Source organism: Rhincodon typus, chromosome 5 (assembly GCF_021869965.1).
Source record: "Rhincodon typus isolate 14 chromosome 5, sRhiTyp1.1, whole genome shotgun sequence".
Classification (NCBI taxonomy): Eukaryota; Metazoa; Chordata; class Chondrichthyes; order Orectolobiformes; family Rhincodontidae; genus Rhincodon; species Rhincodon typus.
The window spans coordinates 38,901,965-38,921,777 of record NC_063336.1 but is presented as its reverse complement, the minus strand read 5'-3'; the positions used below and the strand labels follow the sequence as shown (position 1 = coordinate 38,921,777).

Here is a 19,813-nt window from a genome sequence, read left to right as displayed (position 1 = left end):
GAGCAAAACTAATCATAGTATGTATTAACAATCTGGACAAAGGAACTGAGGACATTGTTGCTATGTTTGCAGCTGACACAAAGATAGGTGGAGGGACAGATAGACTAAGAAGGACTTGGCTAGGAGAATGGGCAAAGAAGTGGTTGTTGGAATACAATGTGGGAAAAGCATAGGAAGAACAGACAATAAATTATTTTCTAAATGGGGAATGGCTCTGGAAATCTGAAGCATAAAGGGACTTGGATGTCCTAATTCAGATTCTCTTAGGTTCAACATGTAGGTTCAGTTAGGAATTAGGAAGGCAAATGTAATATTGGCATTTATTTCAAGATTGCTAGAATGTGACATTGGAAGTGTACTGCTGAGGCTGTATGTGGCTCTAGGATATTGAGCTGTTTCAAGATGTATCGAAGGTAATATGTGCTGGCATCAGAAAGGGTCCAGTGGAAGTTTACAAGAATGATCCCAGAGCATTTTAGGACTCTGGGTCTGAACTCAGTGAACTTTGTAAGATATCGGTAATCTCACTGACTATGGCAAAGCCTGGATAGAGTCAACATGCAGAAAATGCCTCCACTAGTAGGAGAGACTAAGACCCGAGTGAAGTTTCCTTGGGAATTGAGATAAGGAATTTCTTTAGAGAGTGGTAAATCTGTGGAACTCCTTGCCGCAGAGAGCTGAAGGCCAAGTCATTGAGTGTATTTACGACAGCAGTAGCTTGATCCTTGATTAATAAGGGATCGAGGCCTCGGGGAGAAGGCAGGAGAATGGGGTTGAGAAATATATCTGTCATGATCAAATGGCAAAGCAGACTTGATGGGCCAAATGGCATAATTCTACTTAGTCTTCTGGGTTGCATCCCTAAACTGAAGGGGCATGCATAACCTTGCATGAAAGTTTGCTAATGCCACTTTGGGGGGATTAAACTAGTACAGTGTGGGAGGTGTGTAGGAAGTGGAGCAGCAGGTCTGCATATGGGGTGAAGGTGAAGTTTAATAGGATGAACAAGAAGGGCTAGTTTAATGACCAGGTGGGACTAGAAAGTGTTGAGTAAGTGTACTGAGGGAGAATTAAACAAAAGATGCTGAAAGACAAGATAGAGTGTACAGATGAAATTTGCATTCTTTATACAAATGCACAATGTATGGAACAAATTGAATGAGCTGCAGGCACGGATTCAAATTGGAAACTATTGTACAGTAACTATTGTACAGTAGCTATTGTGGAGACATGGCTGCAGAATGGTCAGAATTGGGAACTAAACATACCAGGTTATATGGTTTACTGGAGGGATAAAGCAAATGATAGAGAGGTTGGAATAGCATTACTGGGTAGAAACAGACTTATTTCTTCGGTGAGGGAAGTTGTAATGAGGAGAAATCGCCCTGTGGGAACTTTAAGGCTGGAACTGAGGAACTGTAAAGGAACTAAACCACAGTAGGTGCCATATATAGGCCACCTGGTCGCAGTTCCGAAGTACTAGATTGTATAAATGCTGAAATTAGGCAGTGTAGTTTTAATGGGGTGCGGGGGCAGTGTTAAGCTTACACTGGGAGAGACAGACTAGTACCTGCCAGAAAGGTTGTGAATTTCTAAATAAAAACCAAAAGAACTGCGGATGCTGTAAATCGGGAACAAAAACAGTAATTGCTGGGAAAGCTCAGCAAGTCTGGCAGCATCTGTGACAAAAATCCAAATTTAACGTTACGGATCTAGTGATCCATACGGGTCTGGTGACCCTTCCTCTGAACTGATCACCGGACCTGTAATGTTAACTCTGATTTTTCGTCACAGATACTGCCAGACCTGTTGAGCTTTTCCAGCAATTGCGGTTTTTGTTGTGAATTTCTAAAGTGTGTCTAGGTTAGTTTCCGACAGCAATATGTCTTGGATGTGACAAGGGGACGAACGATGTTGGGTCTAGTATTGAGTAATAAGCCTAATTTAAGTAGTGACCTAGTTGTTGGAGCATTTGTCAAATAGGGATCACATCATGATTGAGTATCATCTTTGTAAGAAATAAGCAAAGATCAGATAATAGAATTTTGGATTTAAATAAGGCAGACTTCAATAGGATGAGGCAGAGACTGTCCACAGTAAACTAGGAAGCCTTGCTACTGGGTAAGATAAAAAGGGAACAATGGATTATATTCAAAGAAACATTTAATGCTATTCAGAAGCAGTTTGCACCCATGAGAAGGAAAAGCTTCACCTCGCACAAAAAAAGCAGCCATGGACATCTAAGGAGACTAGGGACAGCATAAAGTTAATTTTTAAAAAAAAAAAAAAAAAAAATTTTAAAAATCAAGTTTCACTTCCTTCATTCGGATTGAAGACACATTCCAGAATGGACTAAAAAGGTTTGAATACTATAATCATTGTGTGGTCATTATTTTCTAAAGGTTCATGGCACAAGACAAAACCAAAATAGCTCAATCCCTATTTGGCTGCACAATATACTGCTCCAGAAATCCATCTCATGTAGACACCAAAACTTCAACTTCCACTGCATTGGTGCTGATTTGATTAATGCAGACTGTATAAACTAAAGCTGTCCATTATTACTGTACCACCAATATTACCTGCATCTCAAATTCTCTGATTTGTACCACGTCCATCATTTACTGCTGCAATTTGGAGTATAAATAAGCACCATCAGTGGTTACTGCTGCTTTTTTTTTAAGCTCCACCCAAACTGATTCTACGCCTTGGTATTTCAGTCTAAGATCCTGTCTTACTAATATGCTGATCTTGTCCCTTTTTAAGAGCACTGCCCTACCAATTTTGTTTTTTGCCTTTTCATACAAAATGCCAATATAATTGGTGTTTAGCTCTCAATCTTGGTCACCCTGCACCCAGAATCATATAGTACAGAAGAGGCTGTTTGGCCCAGAGTCTCTACCGTTAAAACTACACAAAATCTACACCAGTTCCACATTCCAGCACTTAGCCTATAGTCAAGAATGTTATAACACTCACCCACGTACTTTTAGTAAAGGTTTTAAGGCTGCCTGCCTTGACTTCTTTCTCAGGTAGTGCACCCTAAACTCCCACCACTCTCTGGCTGAAAAGACGTTTCCTCAACCCCCTTTCAAACCTCGTCTTTCATTTGAAAGTGTGCCCCCTTGTCATTGACCCTTCAACTTAGTAACTGCTGCTTTCTGTCCACCCTGCCCATATCCCCTCATAATCCAATACACCTCAGTAAGGCCCCCTCTCAGCTTTCTTTGCTCCAAAGAAAATAACCCAAATTTATTCAGCTTCTCTTCATAGTGAAAGCATTTCATCCTATTTCCACTGTTGCAGTCACATCATTCCTATGGTGCAGTGAACAGAACTGCACACAGTACTCCAGTTGTTGCCCAAATAACATTTTATACAGCTCCAACATAACCTACCTGTTCCTACAATTTACATCTGAACTAATAATGGCAAGTGTCTCACATGCTGCCTTAAATACACTATTAACCTGTCCTGCCCTCTTTGGAAATCTGTGGTCAAGCACCCCAAGATCCCTCAAAGCTTCCTACTGTCCTGCTGTTGATTGACTATTCCCTTGGCTTGTTGCTTCCTCCAAAGTGCATCACCTCACACTTATCAGGATTAAATTCTATCTGACCAATCCATTTATATCCTTCTGTAATCTGTTACTTCCTCACTGTCAACCATCCCTCCAATCTTCGAGTCACCTGCAAACCTACGTATCATTTCTTCCCACCCACCCCCTCCCCCACTGCATGCACTCATGCATGTGCACATGCAATCACCCACATTGTTTATATAAATCAAGAACAATAAGGGACCCATACTGTTCCCTGTAGTACACTATTGGACGTGGGCCTCCAGTTGCATAAACAGTCTTCTACCACTGCCCTGTGTCTCCTGCCATTAGTGCCAGTTTTGGATCCAACTTCCCAAGATACCCTGGATTCCATGTACTTTTACCTTTTTTATTGATCTCCTGTGTGGGACCTTGTCAAAGGCTTTGCTGAAATCTATACAAACAAACCTACTGCACTGTCCTGTTCCATGTGCTTGGTCACCCCGAAAAATTCAACTCATTTTGTTTGGCATAACCTCCCTCTGACAAAGCCATGGTAACTATCCCTGCCCTGTAAAAGAAAGTTAATTCTCTCATGAATTCTCTGTGTCAGAATATCCCCCACTTGTTTCTTTACCTATGATGTTAGACTCACTGTTCCATAAAACCCTGTTTATCTCTACCACACTTCTTGAAAAGTAGAATCATGTCAGCAGTCTTCCCGTCTCTGGCACCTCCCCTCTGGCCAGAGAGGAATTTAAAATCTGGATCAGGGCACCTCTGGATTCACTCTCTCGTCTGCCATAACAGCCTGGGATACAACTCATCAGGACCTGGGGTTTTGTCCATTTTAAGCCTGCCTAAACCTCCAACACCCCCTCATTCCCAAATCAATCTATCTTCCCAACTTTTGCATGTATAACTTCCTACTCCCTAGTGAAGACAAATGTGAAGTACTCATTTAACACACTCAACCAGTGTCCTCTAGCTCCACACACCGATTTTCCCCCTTGGATCTTAAATAGACCCTACTCTTTCCCTGATTATTCTTCCCCTTGATGTACCAGTAGAATATCTTGGGATTCTCCCTAATGTTGCCTGCTAGTGTTTTTTCATGTCCCTCTTTGTTGTACTCAGTCTTCTTACGTTTCCCCCTGCACATTCTGTACTCTACTAGGGTATCTGTTAACTTGCTCCCTCTGTATCTATTAGATACCTGTCATTTCCTTTTAATCCAGTTCTGAATCCAGGTTTCACTGGGCTTATGTCTACATTTTGACCTAAAGGGAACATGTTGGGTCTGTACTCTCCCTAATTCCTTTTCCTTAATTTCACCCACTGTTCTGCTGTGGATTTGCCCTTAAGTTGCTGTTTCTGGTCTACTTTGGTCAGATCCTGCTACGTTTTTGATAAAACTGCCACCCCAACCACCACAGACCAAAACCCTTTTTCTTTTTTGCAGGCCATGTTTTTCCTCTTTCTATAAACAAGCTTAAAACTTATTGTGCTGTATTTGCTATCACTAAAATGCTCCCACCCTCCCCTCGAAAACCTATCCAGCTTCAGTCCCCAGAATTAAATCCACCGTCGCACCATCCGTTGTTGGACTACGTACATTTTGTTATAAAAATCTCCCCTGAATAACATTTCAAGAAATCTACCCCCTCTAAACCCTTAATACTATGCTTATCCCAGTTAATTTTAGGGGAGTTTTACATACTTTGGTGAATTGTTGACACATTTATTCCTCAATTGCCTGCTGTTTGGGGGTCCTCTATATATAGCCATCAGTCTGACTGCCCTTTTTTGTATTCCTAAGCTCTACACACAGTCTTGTTTGACAACCCTTCAAAGATATCTCTCCTAACGGCAGTAACTGACTCCTTAATAATGCAACACTACCTTCTCTTTCACATTTTCCCCCATCCTATCTGAAGATCCTGTACTCTGGAAAGTTGAGCTGCCAAACCTGTACATCCATGAACCATGTCTCTGCAATGGCAGCAACATTGCAAGTCCACAGCCTTAACTCATCTGCATTGCCTATAGTATTCCTAGCATGGTGGCCACCCATTCCCTTTCTCCGTCAATCCTCCTGACTTCTGAACATGCCATCCATGTATCCTCAGCCTCAGTGATGCACTATGATGACTCCAGCTGCTGCTTGAGCTCAGATGTCTACAGCTGGTGACATATTCTGCATACATCATTGTCTGCCATTGACAGCATCCATAGGCTGCTACTATTGCTCACTTTGTCTACATCTAACTTTAATATAGAGCTTTTGATGAGTCACCAGCTGTTTAGCTTCTGTGTGATTTCTGACCTTGTCCCTCCCAGTCCAACCGGCACCTCCACATAACAGCTGATTGATGACAGATAACTGTCACAACCAGACAATTCTCTATTTAACAAGTTAGCAATGTTAACATACTTGAAGGTTGTCTGTTCCCTTTCAGAGTCTGACTCTATTTAACCTGCAAAAGACTTAACAGAATTTGCCATGAATCTAATTTGCTGTTTACTCGGTCTGTATACCTCTCGAGTAATCTGCAGACTGCATGCTGTTTACTGATATCTCAGTGGAAAGCTTATTGATGTGATGGTTTTCATTTCATTCATGGAGGAGTGACACATTCAAAACAGCAACTACCAAACATTCATTTTGCTCATTTGCACTTGCCTGAAGTTGCCATCAAATTTTTTCAGGAATAATGTTGTTTGTTATATGTCTCATTGTCATTGTAAAGTTAGTTCTAGTACAATATTTTTGGACAGAAATTGCATTCAGTGCTTAAAAAGTTAAAGATGTTGAGAGCAAGTTAGGATTACTGTTATTTTTCAATTGCCTAATTTAAAGCAAAAAAATTATTTTTTTTTTCCAACTACAGGAAATAGTACCAATTTATATTTTCCAAAAAAAAGCCTTCAGTCATCAATAGTATTCCTGCGGTCATAATGGGCCAAATTGTATTCCTCTGAATTGTTATTTCTAAGATTTATTTTTCAGCAAATATATCTTGGGTTCTCCTGAAGAACTTGATTTAACCACCATCAGTTTCTAACCTAGTTGAGGATTAAAGAATTCCGCATCATTTTTTTGATCTAATGGGGCCAGTAGTAATTATTAACTTTTAAGAATGCTGTTGTTCTATTTTGTTTAAAATGAAAATTACATTCAAATACCCTGTCAAATGCAGTGCAGGTCTTGATGAATTCAGAAGCATTGCAATTGTATAATAAAAAAAAATTAGAATTACATTTTTTTTTCCCAAATAAATATTTAAGTAGTTTGGTAGTCCAGAACTTGAGTATTGCTGAAAAATACATATTTGGTTGAAACATTTCATCTTGCACTCCATCAGGACAATTTGAAAGAATTGTTTGAAATTTAAAACTGGCTTAAAATTAGCATAGAGCCTGACAGTTAACTGTCAGGCATCAACTTCTCCACTTCTACCAATCTGAGTCCTGGTTTTTCCCCTTTATTGATATCTCTTAGCAGCAATTAGCATTCTTACATCCAGCTAAGACTTAATGGGATATTGTCCTTCAAAGAGAGAACGTTGTCCAGGACAGTTTCTAGTGAGAATTTTAACTACTTAAAAGCAATATTAAGATAAAGTTACCATAGTCCTAGAAGACCAAAGGAGTGACTGGCAGTGGTTTAACCAAAGGATCACCACATCTTGGGCAAGGGGAGAGGTTGAGCAGGGGAGCCCTTCATGGTAACCTCAGCCAATGCGGGAATTTTTGGCATTGATCTGCATCGCAAACTGGCTGTCCAGCCAACTGAGCTAACACCCCAACAATGTAGACATAGGGTGTGAAGCGCAGTGGCAAGGGTAACAAATTTAAAGCTTTTCTTTCTGCATATACCTAAAAAGGAAGCTGTCTGCATCATCAGGCCATAGGATGTAGGAGCAGAAGTAGGCCATTCAGGCCATCAAGTCTGCTCTTTCATTCAGTGAGGCTGTGAATGATTTGATATTCCTCAATTCCACTTCATGCCTTTTCCTCCATAATTCTTGATTCCCTCACTGATTTAAAAAAAAATCAGTCTCAGCCCTGAATATACTACCATCAACTGCCATCTGTGGTAAAGAATTGCACAAATTCACTGCCCTCTATTCTAAATTCATTATATTCCATACATCAGCCATTTTCTGGTTCTCTGTTGTTATTATTTTTCCAGACTCATTCTCTGAAATCTCTCTAACTTTGGTCTCTCTGTTCATTTTTTTTTGTACTTAAAGAAGCTCTTGCAAGTAATATTAAGGTGGATAGTAAGCTTACCTTCAAAGTTTATATTTTCTCCAACCCTCTGTCTTTCCACTCATCGTTACCACATTATATTTTCTTTTAATATTCTAACGCTATCCTTAACTTCCCTGGTTAACCATGGGTTGGCCTAACCCCTTCTGAGAATCCTTCTTTCTCACTGCTATATATCTTTTTTCCTCAGCCATGCTTGCTGCTAAATTCCTTTAACTGTCTTTCTTTTATATAAGCTGTTCGGAGGTGTTATTACTCGCCTCTGGAACGGGTAGGACTTGAACTTCAGCCTCTTGGTCCAGGGGTAGGGCCACTATTACTGCACCTCAGAAGAGCCCTTCATTCTCCACTCCACCCAGCTCTGCCCTCATGTCTTTGTAATTACCCTTATTTAAGCTTAGCTCATTTGTTTCCAACACAATTTCTTCCCCCTCAAACTGAATTCTGAGTTCTACGATGTTATGGTCGCTGCTTCCTAGGGGATCGTTTACTCTGACATAATTTAATAAACTTGCCTCATTACACATCACCAGATCCAACATACCCTGATCCCTGGTTGAATCTATGACCTATTGTTCTAGGAAACTGTTGCAAATACACTGTCTGAATATGTCAATGTGTCTACCTTTTGCCAATCTGACTGCCCCAATCTACATGAAGATTAAAGTCACCCATTAATCTACTGCCTCTTTTACATGCCCTCATTGTCTATCACATGCAAGCGATCCACGCTATGAATCTCATTAAAATACAGATTTTGAAAAAATGACCACGTAATCCTTGCTTTTGAGGATGCATGCTATTTGATGAGTGAAGACTATACCAGATAGGTACTCCATTGTTGGCATTTCAGACTTGATGCACCACTTGAGTGCTCCCTTTTTTTTCAATATTGCACAGCTCTTTTGACCTGCCGGTTGTGTTTGGTTTCATTTTGAAGCACATTGTTCACACTTCAGTTATAATTTATTTCTTCGTTTAGCTGCAAGGGACCAACTGTTGCTTGAGAAAGAGGAGAAAGCAAGACAACATTATGAAAAACAACTTGAAGAGCGCAAGAAGAAAATTGAAGAACAGAGACTAAAAGAGGAAAGGCGACGTGCAGCTGTGGAAGAAAAGCGGAAGCAAAGACTTCAAGAAGAAAAGGTGAATTTTTGTGAAAGACTACAAAAAAATTAGAAAATTCTAGCATTGTGTGCATACTTTTTTTCCTTCCATCTATAATCGTTCAACTTTTAAAACCCAAGCTGATTTGTTTTGGTTTGCTGTGTTCTGATTTTACACTAACTTTTTTTTTAAACTTAGAGTTGGTGTACTTTCCATTTGTACTTTGGCAAGTGGTAATAATAAAAGCATGAACTGCTTTAGCAGAAGGGGCCATGTGAACTCAAAGGACAGAGAAATTGGTGGTACTAACTAAATTAGTTTCAGAACAGTTATCATTGTTCTAAATGTTTTACTGTGTAGATCCATTGGATTTGTGAATGTATAATCAAATGCAGAATGTTTGGATATTAACAAAATAGTATTTCTTATTAGAAGTATGCTGCATAAATTTAAGATATGAATTGCTTCTTGCGAAATAATGCAAGCTCGTCTTTTTGAAGGAACGACATGAAGCAGTTGTACGCCGCACAATTGAGAGAAGTCAAAGAATAAAGCAGAAATCCAATCGATGGTCATGGGGTGGAGCCCTACAAAGCAATGCAGCAATCAACAGAGATGGTAGCTTTTTTAATGAAGACTTAATTTTCCTGTGATAAGTTATTCTCCTGGGCATGAATGTAAAGTGTTTGGACAAAATAGGTAGATTTCTTAATACTTGAATCCTAATGGCAAACAAACAGTGTCATGTTTCTAGTGAAATTTTACAATTCAGTTGTTTTTGCTTTGGGTCGTATGGTTATAAAATCATGAGGGGCATGGATAAGGTGAATAAGGTCTTTTTCCTAGAGTAGGGGAGTCCAGAATTAGAGGGCGTACATTTAAGGTGTGAGGGGAAAGATTTTAAAAAGGATCTGAGGGTTAATTTTTTCACACAGAGGGTGGTGAGTGTATGGAATGAGGAAATGGTGGAGATGGATACAATGCAACATTTAAAAGGCCTCTGGATGGGTATAAGAATAGGAAGGGCTTAGTGGGATATTTGCCAAATGCTGGCAAATCAGATCAGGATGTGTGGTCGGCGCGGATGAATTGGACCGAAGGGTCTGTTTCCATGCTGTATGACTCTGACTACAGAAAATCTAATCATACTTATTAATCATTATTAATGTGCTTTTCTGAAAAGGGGCTTCTCTCCTCTGCAATAGTTAGTTTCTTGGTTTCAAATTTTAATGTAGATGGTTAATGGTTTTGGTGTGCAATGTCACAATTTTCATGAAATGCATTTTCATTAACATTAAACCTCCGTTTTCTGCATTTTGAAATTTTCTTTAACCATTGGCCTTTTTTTTTTGTGATGTTTTACTTTGATTTAGGCATGTAAGTTCTTCATTGTTTTGCATCAGTTCCTTTCTTGTTAAAGTGATTTTGTTGGATCTTCTTTCTCCTATCTCAGTTTAGCAGGCCTCAAGTGGCATTAAGAATCAAGGGTGGTGATCTTAAAGAGGTCACACATAATACAATATTTATCTTTGCATATATTTTACACCATACGTTTTGACTACAGCCCTATCCAGATAATCAACCTATTAAACTGTTCTTAAACATTTAAGAATTTAACACTTCATTTCTAGCTGCTTTATCTCTAATGCTAAGTAGTATGTAGGGGTAGGGAGTGTCTTCTAAAATTTAAAAAAAAAATGTTTTGTAAAAATGTAGTTTCCTGTGTGCACAGTTGTTTTGGAAACAGTTGCATCTTCACGTTAAGGATACCCTCTGTCTTGCATTACTACCATGCTAAATTGGACACACTTCAAACAGATCTCATAACTTAAAACTGGGCATCCATGAAATGCTGTGGGCTAGCATCAGAACTGTATTAAACTACACTCTATAACCTCATGGCCTGGCATATCCCCACTGTTTGATTACCATCAGTCCAGGAGATCCATTCAGGTTCAAGGAAGATTGCAGGAGGGCATGCAAGAAGCAATGTTGTAAAGCTACTGCACTGAACTATTTGCATGCTAGCCATTGGAAGCAGGATGTAGTAGACTGAGTGATTCCACATTCTCTGGATCAGACCTATTCTCAGCAGTCCTGTCACATCCAGCCATGAACGGTGGTTAGTAATGAACAATTTGCTAGAGGAGGCAGCTTCATGAATATCCCAATCCTCAATGATGGGGAATCCCAGAACAGCAGTGCAAAAGACAAGGTCAAATGGATGATCCATCTCCGCCTCCCTAAGGTTGCTGGTATCACAGATGCCTATTGTCAACCAACTTAATTCACTCCATGTGATATCAAGAAATCGCTCAAGGCACTGTATATTGCAGAGTCAATAGGCCTTGATAACATTCCAGGATTAGTACTGATTTTTATAAAAGTGGAAAATTATCAAAACGGGTTAATGATCCTGTTTATGTGCTCTTGAGTTTCTACATTTCAAAACTGTCTATTTTGTTTGAATTCTTTCACCTGGAAGTGGCCTTGTGATTGGCATTACTTTCTAATCATTCCTCTTGTCTCTACTCGTTAGAGATTGCATGTCGTAAATGATCTTTGGCCTTAAATGACCATTCAGGGCAGGTTCTGTGCAGTGGAATACCTATACTCTAAATGTTATCTACCTTGGTGTACCTGACAAGGTAAATGATTTTTAAATATCTTTTCTGCCGAAAACGAGCTTCACTTGATGACAAAAATGCGGAAATGTTTCAAATGCAATCAGGAAAACCACTTTCTAAAGTACTAGTATTTTTGAGTTTGTTTTGCATATTTTAGTTTTATAGGCTTTAATCCCAGCTGTCCCAGTGCAGTTAAAACACTGGTATCTACCTGACAATACGGAAACTTGCCAGAAATGTCCTGTTTACAAAACAAGACTTATCCAACCCATCTAATTACTGCCCTACTAGTCTACATTTAAACCAGAAAAGTGATTGGAGTCATCACCAGTACCATTAAGCATCACTTGCTCAGCAAAAATCTGGTTACTAATGCTCAATTGGGTTTCAGTAGGGTCATTTCTCCCCAATGTCATTACAACCTTAGTCCAAACATGGATAAAAGAGCAGCTGTCCAGACTTGAGGTGAAATCAGAGTGACTGCCCTTGACATTGATGTAGTGCTTGACTAAAAGGCATCAAGGAGCTCTGGAAAAATTGCAGTCAGTGAGAATCGGGGGGGGAAAAATTCTTTTGGTTAGGGTCATACCTAACGCAAAGGAAGGTGGTTGTTGGTTGTTGGAGGTCAGTCATCTTCTCTCCAGGACATCTCTGCTGGAGTTCCTTCAGGTAGTGTATTAAGGCCAACCATACTACTTTAGCTGTTTCATCAATGACCTTCCTTCCATAATCAAATCATAAATGGCAGAAGTGGGCACGTTTGCTGATAGCTATGAATTGTGATGAAATTAAACAATGACTGAGTCACAAATGCATCCCATGTTCATTTGAAACAAGATTTAGGCAGCATCCAGACCTGAGCTAAGAAGTGGCAAGTGACCCTTGTACTACACATGTGTAAAATGAGGCATTCTCAAACAAAAGAATCTGACCATCACTCGCTGACATTCAATGGCATTACAGTTGTTGACTCCCCATTATAACCCCCAGATGTTGATATTGACCAGAAACTGAACTGGACCATCCATATAAAAACTGACTAGAAGAGCAGGTCAGAATCTCAACCTGTAGTGAGTAACTTGCCTCCTGTTACACCAGTGCCTGTTTCCCATCTGCAATGCATAAGTCAGTAGTGTGGTGAAATACTCTATACTTGCCTCCATGTGCAACTCCCAACAGCACGCATGAGGTCTGACGCCATCCAAGAAAAAGCAGCCTGTTTGAATGCCACCCTGCCTACCTTGTGTTCACTCCTTTCACAGTGACAGCCAGATGCACTGTTCAGAAGATGCCTTGCAGTAACTTACCAAGGCTCTTCCAACACTTTCCAAACCTGTGACCTCTACCATTAGACAAAAGTAGCAAATGTATGGGAACACCATATGCTAGCTTCTTTCCAAGCCGCAATCTATCCTGCCTTGGAACTATATTGCTATTTGTTCACTGTTGTGTGTCAAAGTTCTGGATATTAATTGCTAAAAGCACTGGTTGTTCCTTTATTCCAAGGACTCCAACAGTCCAAAAAGTAACTTACCACAACGTCCTTGAGAGCAATTGCAGATGGGCTTTAAATGTCGGCCTAGTCAGTGACACCCCATTTAGTGAATTAATCTTAAAAATGTTATCCCCCTAAGTTGCACATCACTTAATTTCCTAACATCTAATAGAAACAAATTTCATCCTCACGTTTGCAAATTTCAGTTGGCCTTTCCTTAATAGTGTCTTGGAGAAGAGTGTTCCAGATTTTGACTGCAGTGTTTGTGAAACAGCAATTCCTGAGATCAGTCTGAATGGCCTAACACTAAACATGTTTTAGATGTCGCCAAAGGAAAAAATGTTTTCTCTTCAAGCATCTTAAACTCATAAATACAAACTTAACCAAGGTATCACATTCTTATAACTTAACTCTTTTAGCCCATGTCTAATTCTTTGAAGCTGCACTGTGGTCTTTCAAAGATCAATATCGCCTCCTTGAATAAAGGCGAAATACTTCAGATGCTGGAAGTTAGAAACAGTGTGCTCGAAATTCGGCAGGTCAGTAGTATCTGTAGAGAGCGAAACAGAGCTCCTGTTTCAAGTCCGATATGACTACTTCAGAACTGAACCTCCTTCATATGTGGTGTCCAAAACAAAAGTAGTGAACTAACCAGAACACTCTCCCATTAGAACTGCAACCATCTTGCAGTATTTTTTTCCTCCATTTACATGGACAGCTGATCTATTAATCTGTTTCTGTACTAATCATGCATTAATTGTATGATCTTTTCTTCACTTTTTTACTTTCAAAAAGAAAAGGTCAATTGAGCCATTTCCGGGATAAATAAATTTGTAATGCTACTTAATCTTGCAGTTCAACTATAAAAGCATGCTTTGTAACCATCCTAGCTCTTAACGGTATATCTGAAATATTGCAGTTGGTCTTTCAAGCTTTAATATTAACAAAGAAAGCTTAAATGCTGTATATAGGCAATCAACTGCAAATATTTCCATTTGTTTTAGATGCAGATAGGCGATCAGTATCTACAATGAACCTTGCAAAGCATGCTGATCCTGTCATTAGCAAGCGACTGTCATCCTCATCTGCAACATTATTAAACTCTCCGGACAGAGGTACCGTCTCAGCCATTGTTTTTCCATCATAAAATGTTACATAAAGAAGTACAAATACCAAGTTTCTTTTGGATGTGGGTACAGTGTAATTTTTTTTTCACAGCCTCTAGAGCGTTAAGTGATAGCAGTTTCATTATGTCTACCATCCCTATTTACATCCTCACATATTACTTTGTTTATGCACTTTAATTTTCTGTTTCTGATCTGTATATTATAAACTCCTTTTAATTTGTCTTTTTCATTGCCCTGCACCCAGAACCAGCTTGACAATATTGTAAAAGATGTATAATCTCAGTCTTATGCAAGCAGTTTAATATTTTCCTTTGTGCAATTTTTAAAAATGCCTTGCTTTATTATAGTTTGGTGCTTTAATCAAAAATATCCTGGAATTTTTTTTAACAACAGCTTTCCAGAATACAATAAACTCCCCAGTATTCAGCACGAGCAAGACTGCCCATAAATTCCATCAGCGAGGTTTGGTCAAAATGAGAGAGGGATGTAGTCAAATTATCAGTTCCTTGAGCAAGGAAACCTTCTCCTGTTGATTGCTGGTTGCCTGAAAATTCTGGATAGTCGGGTTTTACTTTATATATTAATGCAATTCTTAATTTCTGTTCTTTGATAACTTTGCTAATCTGGGAATTTCTTTATGTAACTGCTCTTGAAGTTATCTGGGGACTTGCTTGGGGCTATGAAACAATCTAAAAAGTGAGGGTAGACAGTTAATAGAATAGAAAAGACACGTTAACAGCATTTTTGATTTTCATACAGCTCTCAAGCAAAGGATTGCATCTTTTCTTAAGTATCCCTTTAAACCATATTCTGTATCAACATCAGAAAAGCCCTGCTTCAAATCTAAACAAGGTCTTCCTAAGAAAGATAAACTTATCTCACATTGTCAGCAAACTGCTTATTGGCTGCACCATGAATTTAGTTGTGAAACTGACTGGGAAGTGCATCCTTTTTGCATTCATTTCCTCATAATAATGAATTAATTTAGCTTTTTAGAATCATTTGTTGTTAACCACTAGGCTTGGTATTTGAATTTGCCTTAAGAGGGCAGCCTTAAATAAAATTTTGTCAGTCATATTTCTACAGACCTAAACTATAATTTAAGTACACTTGTGATTATGAAGAAACTATAAATTTGGATTTCTGAAACTGTAATGTCTAATGTAACCGCTTTTTTTTCTGAACAAGTTAGCTGAACTAAACATTAAATGTTTAACATTTGGGCTCTCTTACTCTTGGTACCCTGAAGGCACTTTTACTTGATGTGTTGTAGAATATATGCTGCAAGCTTACCAAATGTGGAATTGATCTGCAGGACAGAGCACAGAATTGTTACAGCACAGAAGGGGGTCATGCAGCTGATCGTGTCTGTGTTGGCTGTCTAAATGGGCAATTCTATCTCCATTATTTCCATTTCCTGCCTTCTCCCTCTAACCCTGCATGTTAATTCTCTACAAATAACCACCATATTCACCTTTCAAAGACCTGATTGATCCTGCCTCCTGCGTGTTCTCGGGCAGTGTACTCCAGATCCTAACCACTGATTGATTGGGTAAAAATAGTCTTTTCACTGCTACTAATTAATTTAAATCTGTGACACCTCATTCTTGATCCTTTCACCAATGGGGAAATGTTCTCCCTATTTACACTGTTCAGACTTATTTTGAAAACCTCAGTTGGATCCCTTCCCATTATATCCCTAAACTTCCCATTCCTCCTGTGTTTCTGTTGTCCACTATCTATCCTTGACAACTTAAACACCAGGAAAAGACAAACCATTTACTTGGACCCTCTTCACAACCTCTGTTCCCTCACCAACTGTCTTCTCTCAACACATTAATCAATCTCACTCCCTGGCTGTTGTCTGTAGGAAATTAGATTGTTCTCAACTGGTCCTTGAGCTAAGGTTCTGGCTTCTTCAAGATCGTTCATCTCTTACTGCAAATTAGAATTTAATCCTTTATTTCACTCAGACCAGACGCAGGTTCCTTTGTTTAAATGTTTATTCATGCATGCATGGAAGATGATCATGAAAATGGCATACAGCTCAAATCTGTAATAACAATGAAGTTTTATATGAATTTTACAGATAACAAGCTTCCAATCAACTATTCATCAAAGATAATTTCTAGTCAAAAGGTTACACATTTGTTCATTCACATCACTACCCAGCCATGTTCATATAGTTAACATTCCAAGTTGCTACGCATGACTATATTATCCAATCATATCATGTTCACATCTCAAACTGTTGGTGTGTACTGTGATTACCACGAAATCTACAATGTCCATTTCCCCATTCAGCCCCTCCTGTTGCCTATACTGTCTATTTTTCCTTTCAAAGGCCCCAGCTTTATGTCTAGATTCCACTATTCCAATTCCCACTTGAATAACCTGCCATTTTTCACTCTTCATAAACTTGAGTTTATATAAGCCTTTGCCTTGTATCCTAAATCACATCAAATCTTGCTTACCCGTAAGCTGTGTGTTTTTTTATATAATTTATGGATGTGGGTGTCGCTAGCAAGGCAGGCATTTGTTCCCCATCCTCAATTGGACTCGAACTGAGCTTTATTTCAGAAGGCAGTTAAAAGTTATCCATATTGTGGGTCTGGGTTCACATGTACACCAGAGGGAATAAATTAATCTTCAGGTTGCCAGTTTGTGACTAGTGAGGTACTGCAAGGGTCAATGCTTGAACCCCAACTATTCACTGTATATCAATGTGGATATCAATTGGATGTGGTGATTTGAATGTGGTATTTCCAAGTTGGGAGATGACAAAACTTGGTGGAATTGAAAATTTAGAATAATGTAAAATTCTTCAAAGGAATTTGGGGAGGCTTACTGTGTGGTCAGATGTTTGGCAGATGAAATACAATGTAGAAAAATGAGAGATTATCCACATTGATAAGCAAAACAAAATGCAGAATATTTTGTAATGAGGGGCTGGGAAATGTGGAACTTCAATGGGACTTGGATATCCTAGTTCATGAGTCTCTGAAAGTTAATGTGAGGAGAGCAAGCAATTAAGGCAAATTGTACCTTCGCCTTTATTACAAGAGATTTGAGTAAAAGAGTAAAAGTTTTTATAATGATTACATAGAGCTTTTGGTATGCAATTTTGATTTCCTGAACCAACAAAGATTTGCTTGCCATAGAGGGAGTGCAAATTAAAGTTAACCGATTTAATTCCGGGAAAGGATTGTCTCATGAGGAAGGATTAATTAGACTGGGCCTCTATTTTCTAGAGCTATAAAAAATGAGAGAGATTTCGTTTGTCAATCAAATGTACAGAATTCTTAAAAGGCTCAATTAGGTAGAGACGAGAAGATGTTTTTCCTAGTTTGGGAGGGAAAAGGAGGGGTGCAGGTGACGCAGTCTCAACATACAGGGAAGACTATTTTGGACTGAAGTGAGGGAGAATTTCTTCACACAATATTGAATTGTTGAGAGCTGTGCTGCAAAGAGCTGTGGAAATTGAGTATGTTCAAAACTAAGTTTGATAGATTTTAACATGTTAAAAATTGAGGTATATGGGATAGTGCAGAAAAATAGTGTTGAAGCAGAAGGTCAGCCATGATCTAATTTAATGTTAGTGGTCTTGAAGGGCTGATTGACATATCCCTCCTATTGGTGTTTTTATCATTTAATTGTAGAGTATTTACAATTATCAAAGAAGTTAGTAGACTTAATGAAATACTAATTTGTTGTTTAAACATTGCAGTATAATGGGTAGACATTATTATTTGATTCAGTAATTTATCTATAATTACACAATAGGCTCCCTAATTTAAAAATTTCAGAAAAGTCGATCATCAGAAAGGCAAGAGGATTTGATTTCCAGAACAGTTTCACATTGCAATTTTGAGGCTTAATGTATTTCTTTTTTGTAAGGCTCATGCATTGCAATTTTATGATGTTTTAATATGATCACTTTACACTGCTATGCATGAAGTAAATTGTCCGTTTTGCTAATTCCATATAAATTGTCAGTTCAATACAAGCTGCCTTTCAAATATTTGTATTGTTGTGAAGGCTTCAACTTCTTGATTATTTCTGCCTGGCTGCTTTGTAGCATGAATATCTTAAATGACTTGATGCTTAATTAAGCTAAGGATATGTATGTTACTGAAGCATCTAAAATATCACATGTAATGCTGAATTTGTTGGTAAATTGTAGTGCCATCCTGCTGACGAACCTAGAGCATTTTTATATTCACTGCTTCTTCCAACAACAGCCCACTAAATTATGTTGGCCATTATTTATGTGCTTAACTGCACTTATGCTGCCAATTATGATTTCCCCTCCCCCCAGAATTTTAAGCAATGACGCAAGGCTCTACATGACCATCAAAACAGTGTTTAACTCTGCACACGGCTTTTTTTGTTCGTGCCCCCTCAGAGCTGCTCTGCCAATGCCCCTGTATACAATATTTGTACATTTTATCTAGGGGATGTGTTGAAATATGCAATGTCTAACTTTTCTTAATTTATTCTGCATAGCCCGACGTTTGCAGCTCAGTCCTTGGGAAAGTAATATTGTCAATCGCCTTCTGACGCCTACTCACTCATTCTTAGCCAGGAGCAGAAGTACTGCTGCTTTGTATGGGAATGGCCAGGATTCAGGTAATTCTCCATATTGGAATTTTATTACTTTCCTAATTATGTCATGTTAAAGTAATTATTTGTTTGTTAACAGACTTGTCAAAGATGGAAGATCTGTGTACATTATGAAATTTTGAAATAAGTATGAAAATTTTGGAAGTTGCATACCAAGCATTTTTAGGTAAAGGGGAGCAAGATTAGAGCAGATGTGAGGAAAAACTTTCACCCAGAGGGTGGTGGGAATCTGGAACTCGGTGCCTGTAAGTGTGGTAGAGGCAGAAACCCTCATAAATTTAAGTAGAAGAGCTATGAACCAAGTGCTGGAAAATAGGATTAGAATAGTTAAGTGGTTGTTTTTGACCGGCACAGACACAATGGGCCAAAGGGCCTTTTTCTGTGCCATAGATTTCATTCACGTCAAAATCACATCTAATTTCCTCAATCTTCTGGACCTGTCTTCCATCATAAAGTCAGAAGTTGGAATGATCACTGCACAATGTTTAGCACTATTTGCTGCTACACAGATGTTGAAGCAGCACCTACCCATAGCCCAGATCTGAATGTTGTCCAGATCCCACTGCATAAATGGCAAATAACATTTTATGACAAGTGCCATCTCTAACAAGTCAGAAGCCAGTCAGTGCTCCTTAACCGTCATTGGCATTACAGTTACTGAATGTCCTACTCCCAACGTCCTGAGGATTGCCATTGACAGAAACTGAACTGGACCAACTGTGTAAATACTCAGGCAACAAGTGCGAGCCAAAGGTTAGAAATTCTGTATCGAGTAACACATCTCCTGACTGCTCAGAGTCTGAATGCCACCTAGGGTCACAAGTCCAGAATACTCTCCATTTCCCTGGATGAATGCAATTTCAAAAAACACGCCAGAAGCTCAGTACTATGTAGAATAAAGCATTACGTTTGATTAGCACCTTATCCACCACCACTATCAAGAACAAAAACAAAGTTGCTGGAAAAGCTCAGCAGGTCTGGCAGCATCTGTGAAGGAAAGAAAGTTAACGTTTCAGGT

At 38.9% G+C, this 19,813-nt stretch overlaps 1 protein-coding gene across 2 annotated transcripts in view; it reads left to right on the top strand.

The window, feature by feature from the left end:
• LOC109923570 (ensconsin-like) overlaps positions 1-19,813 on the top strand; it is a 132,377-nt gene that overhangs the window by 55,376 nt on the left and 57,188 nt on the right. For both annotated transcript variants that reach the window (XM_048597400.1, XM_048597402.1), the window contains exons 4-7: positions 8,799-8,962; positions 9,424-9,541; positions 14,050-14,160; positions 18,679-18,801. In XM_048597400.1, the coding sequence (XP_048453357.1) occupies positions 8,799-8,962; positions 9,424-9,541; positions 14,050-14,160; positions 18,679-18,801 (516 nt within the window). The remainder of the gene's footprint in view (positions 1-8,798; positions 8,963-9,423; positions 9,542-14,049; positions 14,161-18,678; positions 18,802-19,813) is intronic.